The sequence below is a fragment of the Archocentrus centrarchus genome, chromosome 15 (assembly GCF_007364275.1).
Source record: "Archocentrus centrarchus isolate MPI-CPG fArcCen1 chromosome 15, fArcCen1, whole genome shotgun sequence".
NCBI classification, from domain to species: Eukaryota; Metazoa; Chordata; class Actinopteri; order Cichliformes; family Cichlidae; genus Archocentrus; species Archocentrus centrarchus.
Genome location: NC_044360.1, coordinates 21,472,411 through 21,485,013, shown reverse-complemented (window position 1 = coordinate 21,485,013; position 12,603 = coordinate 21,472,411). Strand labels below are relative to the sequence as shown.

General features: G+C 41.0%; 1 protein-coding gene across 5 annotated transcripts in view; it reads right to left on the bottom strand.

Annotated features, from left to right (window-relative positions):
* The window catches only part of pde10a (phosphodiesterase 10A), a 59,553-nt gene that overhangs the window by 27,896 nt on the left and 19,054 nt on the right, over window positions 1–12,603 (bottom strand). For 3 of the 5 annotated variants that reach the window (XM_030748801.1, XM_030748803.1, XM_030748802.1), the window contains exon 2: window positions 1,218–1,349. In XM_030748801.1, coding sequence (XP_030604661.1) covers window positions 1,218–1,349 — 132 coding nt within the window. Of the gene's footprint in view, window positions 1–1,217; window positions 1,350–11,781; window positions 11,992–12,603 lie in introns of those variants that run through there. The other 2 variants (XM_030748804.1, XM_030748805.1) reach the window with 1 other exon arrangement.

The window sequence follows — 12,603 nt, the reverse complement described above, 5'->3', positions numbered from 1 at the left end:
ACACATCCAACTGTTAAATCTCAAATAGGGCTACTGATTTGGGTTTTAGACTTCCTGCAATTGCTGCATATCTGCAAGCCACTTTGCAACCCACCTCCACCCCAGCTCATCCTTTCCATGTTATGTTTGACTTAATCAGGGTCATATCTGTCATCAGTGGTGCTTGCTCTCTCTGACTCCGGCTTTCCACATATTTGTACTGAAGGATGGGAAGGTCCCACAAAAAAGCCAAAGAGCCAAATATAAATTACTGCAGATGGACCACTTTTGACTAAAGTAGTCCTGACTGAACTGTGAACACTGAAACAAAGAAAATCTCAGGGAAAAAAAAGCCTTTCTGTTCTTTAGTTTTGTGAATCAGTGATCTGGTTTACTGCTCTCAGCTGAATTACGTGGGTGAAATTAGTTATTCCTACTTGGCGCCAGAAAGAGTTATTAGCATGACCGCTTCTGTTTGATATTTCTCAAGCTAAACATAATGTACTGTATATATACAGCATACAGGAAATTGTTTCACACACTGGTTCAGACTTGAGAAATTAACAACTCCACATGGCAGCAACAAACACTACTGTCTGCATACCTCACATGGAAAACAGCTCCAAAATGTGACAAATCCATCCTCTGCCAGTTCCTCCTCGTTCAACACACCCACACCCTGAGCCAGCAACCCCCCCCCCCCCCCAGCACTACCACCAACATCCACACCCCTCCCCTGGGCCCCCTTCAGCCGGCTGCATGTCTCTGGAGGTCGCCTCTGACGTCAGCAGCTCAACTGGGCAGTGTGCCAACCCTGTGGGCCCTTGATGGATGCAGTCGGTCTGAGAAACAGTTCGCTGTGAGTGGAGTGCACGGCATAAACTCTGCCCAGCCGGCTCAAACACATCTAATGACCCGTAAAGACCGGACAGGCCCATTCCCTCTCCTTTTCTTCTGTGTATCACAAACATGAATGATTAAAGGAGACACGTGAAGATGAGTGATTTGTCCTGCTAATAGCCAGGACAATAAACAGAGCCTGCGAATGCTCTCTCCACCATTGTTCCTCGGTCTTACAAAAACTGCATCTGCAAATTCTTAAAATTCTGCTCATCCAACCTTGGTGATCCAGAGAGTTGCAGCTTAGTCTGTGCGTTTGTTTGTCTGTATATGCAAGTGTGTGTGTGTGTGTGTGTGTGTGTGTGTGTGTGTGTGTGTGTGTGTGGTAGGGGGTATACCTGCAGGCCTGCTGCTGGTCTTCCTCTTCAGCCATCTGTCCAACGTCTCTGCACTCACACTCTCCAACACAAAGTCATCCAGCATCTGTGGGTGCAGCGAGAGGTAGGCCTTCACTTTCTCATCTGTCAAGCCTGAAGAGCACAGAAACAAAACATCACAACTTTATTTATGACTAATCAAACAGTGAGAAAAAAAATTTAAAGAAAAAAAAAATACTGATACGAGATGTTAAACAGAATCATGGATATGCTAGAAAAAAAGAAGCATAGCATGTAAGAGGAATGAAATAGCATCTCACTTGAACCCACAGCGATCCCAAAGGTCACCCAAACAAATGCAAAGGCTGGAAACAGCTGAAGGTCATTTCATTCTCTTCACGGCGAGGTGAGAGCGGTGGCAGAAGTGCCGAGGCTCCAGCTAAAGCGCTCTGATAGCCAGGCTAGCTCACTTATGTTTACTGTAAAGCTGTATCTCCAGGGATAGGAGCCCCCAACAGAGGCAGCAGGATAAAGGAGGACTCGATTGTGCTTAATAGGCAATTAGGTTCTTGAGAGCTTGCTAAGTGCTGCTGTTTACTGTCTTTGTTGTCAAGGAAAAAAGCCATTTGCCAGACCATCGTTGAGGAAAAGTTGTTTTTAATACCCCCACTGGAGTCTGTGAGGCAGTAGGAAGCCATGATGTTTAGGTCACTCACACAAATGGAGTGTATGTTTAAAACTCTATACATTCAGGCACGAGGTGTTATCTCATAATGAGACAAAATGCAGAAAAAAACAACACAATAATTCCTAAAAATGATGAGCAAATCCTATGGCAGAGGTGAATTTACATTTTACGGCAAGGCGCACAATAATTATACATCATCAGATAATCGACAGCCCTGAATGTTTTTATAATGTTTTCTCACGAAATGTCTGGTTATCAGCAGCATCTGTGTAGATTCCCTTCAAGTATGAATCACAGGAGGACGTGGAACTGGAAGGCATGTGTTGTGCCACCAGAGCAAAACACACACACACACACGGCATGAAAACATTACTAAGTGGAGTGTCAGTCAGAAAACCTGTATGAATATCAGTGTTGTAAATGGCTGCAGATCCCTGTAGACAACGCAACAGCAACCAGTGTGTGTCTGTGTGCAGATTTGACTGTTGTGCCAGATGACAAAGTAAAACCAGATGCAGGAGATAGAAAGACTAAATTCTACTTCAGCTGCAGGTAACCTGTTATGTGTCCATAAAAGGTTGCAGCTGAAAAATATCTTTCACTTTTAATTTAATTTTAGGATCATAATGCTCCTGATTCAGACTCTGAGCTATCTACGACCTTTGATCTATCCCTGCAGAACAAATCATTTGATGTTCAGTTACGATCATCTGTGTGTGTGTGTGTGTGTGTGTGTGTGTGTGTGTGTGTGTCGATAGAGCCGGCTTGTGGTTTCAGGCAAATAAGGCAAACAGAGGTGGGGGTAAGTTTGGGGGGTGGAGGACGGTGCAGTCTGATGCTGTCCAGACACGAGACACAGCTCTTCAGGAGCGGAACGCCTCACGAGACTCCTGGCCAGCTCTGACGCACATCGGCAGAATACAGCTTAATAAATCAGGAAAAGTTAAAGAGGGGTTGGGGTGGGACGAAGAGGGCTGCAGAGGACAGAAAGACACACGGAGAGGAGCTAAATGGGAGCTCTGCAAAAGACCCTTACAACTTTGTCCTATTTGAAACACAAAGAAGGCACTGTGATTGGTGACATTACAAAAGATGAAAAACAAGGATGCTGTATAAATTTATGAATACAAGTTTTGTGTCAAAGGAGTCTGAAAATTGTTTAGCAATCATATGTGTGCGCATGAACAAAACAGTCAAATGTTCTATTTCCATGGGGCAAGAACAGCAGTGATAAGAGCTTTGCAATGGCTAATAAAGTGGTGTTAATTAAAATTTCTAGCCTACACTAGGGCTACACAAATGCTGGAAAGGGGGCGTTTGTAAGGCCTTACTGGAAAAAGACAGGTCAAACTTGGGTTTTCTCGAGCACAGGACAGTAAATGATTGTATATGTCACAGTAGCTAAATGTACTGTAGCTTAAAGGAATAAACTAATATTCATATGAATTGGTACAGAAAAGACACATCTGAATGCAGCAAGTTAGGTAAACTCCACTGGAGGCAATTACACACATTCCATTCATTCATGTGTGTCAGTTTTGAAGAAATAGGTTTGTAGATAAAGTCAAAATGTCAATATTGTCGATCTATTCTTTTATAAGAAGCCAGATTTGACTTGACTTAACGTCAATATATTTCACCTTGATGGTGATTAATAATTCCTTTTTTTGCACATTCCAGCTACGTCGACCTTACAGACTCTCTTCTGAAGTCTTTCGAGCCACAGCGCACACTAATGTGACCGCAGTGACACTCAGAGCTGTGGGATATGCGTCAGTGTCCTGGGCTTGAGACTATGGTGGCTAATCAAAGGTGCAGCACAATCTGGCCCACACGCTGTGATCCAGAATGGCTAACCCCACTGGGAGCTACACGTGCTCACTCAATCAGCACAGTGAGAAACTGCTGCTGTAGACGTAACGGCTCGGTGACTGGTTTGACCAAGGCTTTTTTAAAATATTAATTTTTTTCCTTTTATTTTGTCAATGCTCGGAAACAGTTTCGCTTTCACTCTGGAAACACCGCTGAAGAAAATGGCCTCATCGCGTTTGATTTCATCATATCAAACATAATGACAAACCAGTTCAAATCCTCATCATCCAGATGGCACTTTTGAGGTTTCGTCACATTATTTTTTAACATCTGTAGCCTACAAACTTTGTGCCTGAGATGTTAATTCTTCCAGTGTTTAGAATAATAAACTCTTTGCATGCTGCAGGCAGTGCAAAGAATGTAGCTGGGGATAAATAGAATTACTTAGTTGTTTATGAATATACTTAAACTATGGTGGAAGACATATTCAGATGCTCTACTCAGGTAAAAGTAACCTTTACTCGAATATAAAAATAGATCGTAAAAGTCCTTAATCCAAATTCTCATTCAGTATCAACACAGTATACATTAAGTATTTAAATAAAATACTTACACTTCAGATAAAATGATGACTTCATTAATATATACTGTATGTGTGAAAATATTAGTCAATTCTGATTCACCAGTGCACAACTAGGATTTTACTGTTTACTGTTTTATTGATGTTGCTGAGGGAGAATTGTTTACCTACTTCATGTAGAAAGCGCAGTGGTTCCCAACACAGAGTTTCAAAGGTCAAAGGTAAATATCAGACTGATTAATATAGTACAAGAAAAATGCCAATTAATTTCACGAATTTGAATTTATAATTTTTCCTCAAAGAGTTACTTAAATACAAACATCTACTAATTGGTTTAAAGTCAGATTAGCTGCAATCAACAATGATCTCAACCCTACATGTGATTGCGTTCTGTTGCATATAATTTTGGTCATGTCTGAAGTTATCAGATTTCAATTAATTTCAGTTCAATTCAATTCATTTTTGCAACAACAGTTTCCTGAAGTTGCTTTATATTTTAAGGTTAATACCTTACACTAATGCAGAGAAAACCACATCAGATGACCCCCTATGAGCAGCACTTGGCGACTGTGGGAAGGAAAAACTCCCTTTTAACAGGAAGAATCCTCCAGCAGAACCAGGCTCAGGGAGGGGTAGTCATCTGCTGCGACCGGTTGGGGTGAGAGGAGGGAGACAGGACAAAAGACATGCTGTGGAAGAGAGCCAGAGATTAATAATAACTAATGATTAAATACAGAGTGGTGTATAAACACAGACAGCGTGAAGAGGTGCGTGAAGAAACACTGCATCATGGGAAGCCCCCAGCAGGCTAGGCCTATTGCAGCATAACCACGGGAGGGTTCAGGGTCACCTGATCCAGCTCTGACTATAAGCTTTATCAAAAAGTAAAGTTTTAAGCGTATTATTAAGAGTAGAGATGGTGTCGAGTACAAACTGGGAGGTGGTTTCACAGGAGAGGGGCCTGAAAGCTGAAGGCTCAGCCTCCTATTCTACTTTTAAATACCCTGGGGACCAATGGTAAGCCTGCAGTCTGAGATTTCTGGTGTATCATTTTTAAAACCTTTTCAATAGATTTTGGACAGCCACTAAAGTAGCTGACATCATTTCTTCACTTCTGGCCAAAAGGCTCATTCTATCGAAATGGAAGGACTCCTCACCTGGATTAAAGCTGTCATGTACAACTTATAACTAGAAAAGATTTGTTGTTCTATCAAAGGGTCAAATGAACCATTAATAAAGATACCTTATGCAAAAGAATAAAATAAAATAAAATAAAATAAAATAAAATAAAATAAAATAAAATAAAATAAAATAAAATAAAATAAAATAAAATATCCAACGGGTATACATGGAAAAAAATCTGTAGTGTGAATTAGGAGAAAGGGTCCCAGCTCAACACTGGTTTTTTAAGGGTTAATGAGGCAAAAAGACTGGGACCCCTCAGCTTTAACAATGCTTTGAAAGCAGGAGTAAATTACAAATACCTTTAAAAATAATATTTAAATACAGCACTGCTTTTGCTCAACTGAGTTTGAGTCAACTGAAGTCACTCCTTCAGCCAAACATACAGACGGTAATCAGTTTGTTGTGTAGCATGTTCGTGAGTGGCTGAAGCCCAGTTGGCAGAAATTTTTGTTACTGACTCAGACTCGGGCTTCCTGTGTAAAAAACTGAAGCCTGGGTTCATGCAGCGAGGTATTGTTGCATAACACTTATCTTGACACCACACCCCGGGATTAGGAAGGGAAAAGGCCAAACCAGTCACAGTTTGTCTGGGTCTTTGCACTCTTACACCCAAGTCTGTAAGGACATGCTCCCTTTTGACAAAAAATACATTTATATAGTTACTATTTAAGTTTATGAGTGTTTTTTATGAAGGAAATCAATTCGGCATGCTCTGATTTTATATGGAAAAGTTAATGGCTTGTAAACTGCAAGTCACTCCATCTTCTAATAAAATCTAGTTTTTCTTCAGTAATTTAGTATTTTATTTTTGTTTAGTTTAGTCAATTTAGTAAAGCAACTTTAAAGTAGAGTGAGATACCATTTATGCATCACAAGTTATAATATGATACTGAAGAGGAAGGTCTTTTATTGAATAGGAAAAAAACAAAAAACAAACCCTGTGAAGCAAGGCTGCATTTCTGTCTCTGTATTCGAAAGAGCGTCTTTATTTTAACATTCACATTTAGTTTGAATTTATCCTGAAGAACCTCAAAAAACAAACAAACATTCTGATCAGCCTCCTGTTTTTCTTTCTTTTTTTTTTTTTGAACTTTGACCATTCTATTTTTTTAATCTGAATTTTTCATCGTGACTGTGATGACAGGAAACTCATCCACGTTTTACTTAAAGCAGCCCTTTAAAGATCTCACTGTGATGAAAATCGCACTGACTGTAGTTTTCTTGGCCAATTCTGATTTATTTTCTAAGTGTGAGCTTTTTTTTAAATTAAGACCTGCCTTTTGATGATTCAGATTTTCTTTCTAAGAAAAAAAACTGACAGCAAACAAAAATAAAAACAAAAATATACAAACAAAAATCAACTTTTCTTTAAAGCCAAATTTTACTTTCATAATGAAAGAAATAAACTTTACTATTTCCCCCAAACTGCAGTAAGTTACAGGATCTTCTCTCAGTGCAACAACTGAAAATAAATTGCTCTGCTTCTGGAAAGAGGCGCAAATAATGAACTGAAAATGAGTTGCTGTACACCTGCCATACCTGACATAGGTTACTTTACTAAACCAAAGCAGGTGTAAAAGATTTACATAACAAAACAAATGTCAGTTATTTGCATCATTTTCCAGTATGTTTATACATTCTGCAGAGAGGATAACAGTATATTGACTTTGCCACCTTTTTCTTGATTAGCAGCTATTTCAATGATACTACACCACCAAGATTACTTAAGAAAAAAGAAAAAGATGAGACAATAGGTGTGTGTGTGTGTGTGTATGTGTGTGTGTGTGTGGGGGGGTCATATGTAAATGCATATTATCCATCTAACTTGTTGGCTTTAAATAAAATATGGCCCCCTGCTGGTACTGCAACGTAAACATGCAACTTGCATGCGTGTCCATTTCAAGCCTCGGACAGGTAAAGTGTGACCTCCACACGGTGGACCAGTGTGTCTATTGCACGCTTTGCTGTGATATTGGGTTGCTTTTTCTCTTTTTCACTCATTTCCATGATTGTCCTCATAACTACTTGGATCCTTTGCTCATACCAAGGCTGCTGAGCTGTTTCCCTTTGTTAGTTTCTTTAACATGTTCATGCTCAGCTGGGTGAAGGTAATTTAAGCGTCTGAATAGATGTCGTTACGAATATTTTTGGAGTGGTGCCTCCCCAGTTTGGTCTTTACTCACAGCTCACAGTGAGGAGCTAATCACATGTTAGTTTTGCAGAAGCCATGAAAATATGTTACAACAGGCATCATTTTTGTATTGTATTTTATCAATGAGGGTTCCATTTAAAATATGCATTTCAGTTATAAAAAGTTTTATTTGTTAAAATAACATAACAATCATAACATGAAATTATCATTAACAGGTTATGCTCAAAAATTTGCATCCCAAAAAATATTTTATACATTAAAATGTGTCAGTTTTAGAGAATTTTTGTCCTGAGTTTATCCTTTCAGGTTAATCCAGTCGTTCCTTTTCCAAACAGTTTCCATGAATAGGAGGGTTAGTCTGAGGTGTGAGAGTAGGGATGGCTGGAAATGAGTTATAAAGCTCTTTCAGTTCAACAGGCATTAAACATTTAGGTGAAAAGAAGTGGCTACTAACAAAAGTTTTTTTTTAATTTAACTGAACAAAGACGCAGATAGAGGACCATTTGTAGAGCTGTTAAAAACAACATACAGCTCCACCCCGTTTCATCGCTCATCCCTGCTTCCCCTTGATGAAGCAGCTAGCTCTCTGTGTGACCGTGCCTGACCAGTGTGCCTTCAGCAACGCTGATGTTTAGTGAGCAAGATGTTCCTCCTCCGCAACACATAGATGAAAAATGCACATGAGAGGAAAAGGGAAAAGACCACTTCTCTTCAAGTGTACTCCTTCTGGCAGAGAGTCAAGGGCAGGCTGCCAAGGTAGTACTTTTCACTTTCCTGACATGAGGCTGAGGCAGGAAAGAGGGGATGAGGGAGGTGCGTGCGTCAGCAGGTCCGCCTGGGACTCCCTTGCCAGGAGGTGGGAAGAGCATGTGGTTCTTATCTTATCTATGGGAGGGCTGGAGCACAGCATCCAACACTGACATTCATCGAGCGAGTAAAAAGAGCGAACATTAAGAATGAAAACGCTTTGACTCATCTCCCACTGTTCACCTCATTTATTCATTGAGCCTGTGCTGCTGAACCTGGGTATGTGTGTACTTATCCAGGTGGGTGTGCACACATACACCTAACCCCATAACACATTCCACTGCAGCCAAGGGTGAGGTGACCGGTGAAGTTAAATCAATACACCATTCAGTGAAAAGGTGTCAAATAAAGAAAATGCTGTTTCACTGTGGACCTTAAGTACTGCTCCATCACCTCCACAGACACGCCCCCAACACGGTGAAAACAAACTGCTGCACAAGCATGCAAACGACACAGAGAAAGAGGAACGTTTTCATGGAAACGTAATTTGCACTTTTTCCACTACCATGGTCCAGATCATTAGACAAAAAAGGGCGATAAATGGCAAATTGAGATGCAGATAAGCCATGGGGCCCTTGATCTATAGCCTAGCAGAGCGGTCACCAGCAAGCTCTCAAGCTGCTGTTACAGATGCGCAGCTGGGCATCCTTCACACTGAAGTTATAAATTTAAAAAAAAATTCTTGTGTATTCACTTTTTTATAAGAATCAAACATGAGCCAGAGGTGGCATCAAACGTCTTACAATGAGCTGGAGTTGTTTCTTTGTTTCCACTCCACTATTGCCAGAAATAGTGGTTTGATTTAGCAATGCCCCCAAAATCCCCCCCCTCAGAGAGTCACATCAGTAATCAAGGGTCATGTTCCCCACTCCACATCTGGTCCATGCTGAACTCTGCAGCCGTTCTGCAGAGGAGCCAGTGGGGACCTGGTAATGAGAACCACAGATTTTTGCATCTTCTCCAGCACTGTGCTCTTTTATGAGCCTTGACACAAAGACAAGCTGTAAAAAAAATCCACACGCATGTGGCCTTTTCCCATCCTCTCAGATACCAACCCATGACAAGATGACAAGGGGTCAATGGACGCCTTGAGGAGAATGTCATCTGTTTCACCGCTCAAATGGTGCACTGTGCCCTGGCACTGATCCAGTCCTGCACAAATCGTGTTATAAAAAAAAGGGTTCAAACGCCATAACAAGCTAATTTTCTTTGGCTTGAATTTCCAGAGAGTTTAAAACAACAGTGAAGACAAATCATAAAGAGAAACTATTTGGCATGTGCTCGGTCCAAGTCTGGAATTATTTAGTCATTCAAATTTAAATGCTATGTTCATATTCCAGTCATACCAAGCACTACAAACACTTATAGATGTAGCAACTTTACTGGGAGAAGTCCTCACCGTGAGAGAGCAGGCATGTGCTGCAGTAGGAAACGTCTGGTGTGAACACTTCCCGCCTGACAATGCATCCTTCTTCACTGAGTTAAGCAATTTGTCAACAGCCAATTGGGTTTGAAAATGCCTGAGAGATCATATTAGGTCTAGCCCAGACACTGACCACAGCTATCTGGAACCAAAGAAACACACATCCGCATACACTATAGCAGATTTCCTGCAAGGTAGCTTAAAAACAGTTGGGTCTAACTCTGGCAGCCAAAGGGCAGCGAACAATCCAACATGTTTTCTTGATAAACTGGAGTCTCTTCCTTCAGGGTCGACTGGTTTCGCTGGACGGTACAGCAACAGGTACCATATCAGTAATGACAAATGATAGGAGGACAAACATACCATCGGCTGCAAGAGAACAAAAGAAGTTTTTTTTTTTTTTTTTCCCCACACATGCAATGCACCATATAGGAGCCATTTAAAATGATCTATCACATGTCTAATATTTGTAGAAAGCGCTTCATGTAAACAGTGCTAGAAACACAAGCTGAGAAATCGTATGAGTCCACATCAGTGGAAAGAGAAACATGCAGGGAGAAGATAAATGGAACATCAAGTTAATCCCGGATTTAACCCAGATTAATGGACAGCTATTTGAAGAAATGAGTTATTTACCCACATGGAAAACTAAGACCAGACACAGAGCTAGTTAGCTGATAACTTTTTCTCACTTTTTCATGAGAAGAACTTGTTTATTAAAATATAATATATATTGACTTGTGAAGTTTATCCTATAGCAGATATTACTTTAATATGCTCTCACACCCGCAGCCACCCCCATATGCTGTTGTTTTGTAAATTCAAAAAGAATCTGAAATTCTGAAAATTTGGCCAGCATGAGGGCAAGATGCCTACATACTGTACCTCAAGAATACATTCCACAAACGCAGTTCACTGCTTTGTGTATGCTTCAGCCATCAATCTGGCTTCAAACTTCTTATTACAGGTTTTCACTAAAGGTCCCGTATGGTGCAACAACTAAAGTTACCCATGCGCCACACAAACAGTGTAAATTGCAATCAGTAGAGAAATTAAAGACAATAATTCCTAAAGTCTGCGTTCCCACGACAGAATTTAAAAGATAAACAGAAAGACAAGAAAACTGCATGCACAAAGAATGTTAACTCAGCACTGAGACGCATGGGCATGCTATGGAAATACATATGGGGGACAATAACTGTAGTGACAGAAAAAAAAAAAACGAAATAAAAAACGAATCCAGTCAATAAGCGTACACCTTTGGTTTCTAATGCTGGCACCTTTTTCAGTAACAGTGTGAAACCGAGAGGATACCTGACTGTGACGTTTACCATCATACTGTGCTGAAAAACAAACTGACAAAAAAAGATAATGAATTTTAGAAGGGCAAAAATAATTTATCACAGCACTGAAATAAACAAATGGTGGCTATATGAAATATTGACTACATGCGTACAACAATTTAAATAACCCTCGTTTGCATTATCATAATTAATTTGCCAATATCAAAGTAATCTTTAGTTATATTTCAGTCGCTGTTTACACTTTCTGTTCTCGCTCCAACTCACGCTGTAGACTTTGCTTCGCTTCTTTTGATGCTGTCTTACCGGACAACTGCCGACTGTCCCCTCCGTGACAGACCAGCTCAATTTTTATTGAAAGTGTCTGTAGAGACAGAAGTGATATGTTCCGAAATTCGGTTCCGCTTGACCCTCCAGCGGAGTCCCCACCCATCTAATTCAGCTGTCATTCATAAAGTTGGGAAGACAAATGGGCAAATAACGCAGCCTACGCCTGCAGCACCAGAACAAATAATAGATCCCAAACAAGCCCATGTTTTTCGTTCTACTGCACAATTAGTCAGGTCAAAACGGTTCACGTTTCACTTTTGCGTAAAATGTATTTTACGCTTCGTAAATGTTGGTCAAAAATACCTACTTGCACCCAGGAAACAGTCCGTTAACCTTCTGAAACAGCTTGTAGAAGTCGGACCATCTTCCATGTCGGATTGTGAGCGCAAAAGGAGAGAGGAGCCACGGGGAAAAGTGCGCCTCTGCAGCTGCAACTTGGTGCGTCTGAGCGAAAAAAAAACCGAAACTATTCCAGGACGCGTTGAGGTGATGGTGCCCTCGATGCTTGAGGCTGTGCGCGATTTAGGAAGGGCAAGGAGAGCAGTGTGGTGCCACCCCCCCCTCCCCCCCGGCTCCTCCACCAGCGCTATGACCCAGCACCGCTGGCCGAGGTGTAGCTACAGTCGGTCCGCCTCCTCGGCGTGGTGGCTCCGCTGTGGATGTGCAGCAGCAGCAGACTGAAGGGAGCAGAGACGTCGACGCATAGACACAGAGAAATGGGAGTAGACACACACACACACACACACACACACACACACACACACACACACACACAGGGAAAGAGACGGGAGCGCGAGACCGTCAATTAATGCACAGACTTCCATTTTGATTTTCAAAATAAAAACCCAAGCGGCGATGCCTAGTAAGAAATATGAACTATGCCTAACCGGCTTTTCCTCGTATATTTCTAATATATGAATTTACTGCAAACATCCATAAAGAAAAAAACCACAAGGGCAAAGAAAAGAAAGAAAAAGAAGAATAAGTGAGCAGTAATATTTCAAAAGACTGTTCATCCAGGAAAATCTCTACAAACCAGTAATTTGAAAGGACAATCGCCCTGTTTCCGGTGTTTTTGCGTAATTGACACGTTTAGGAGGCACTGCTCTTCTTTTTCCTGAATTTGGCT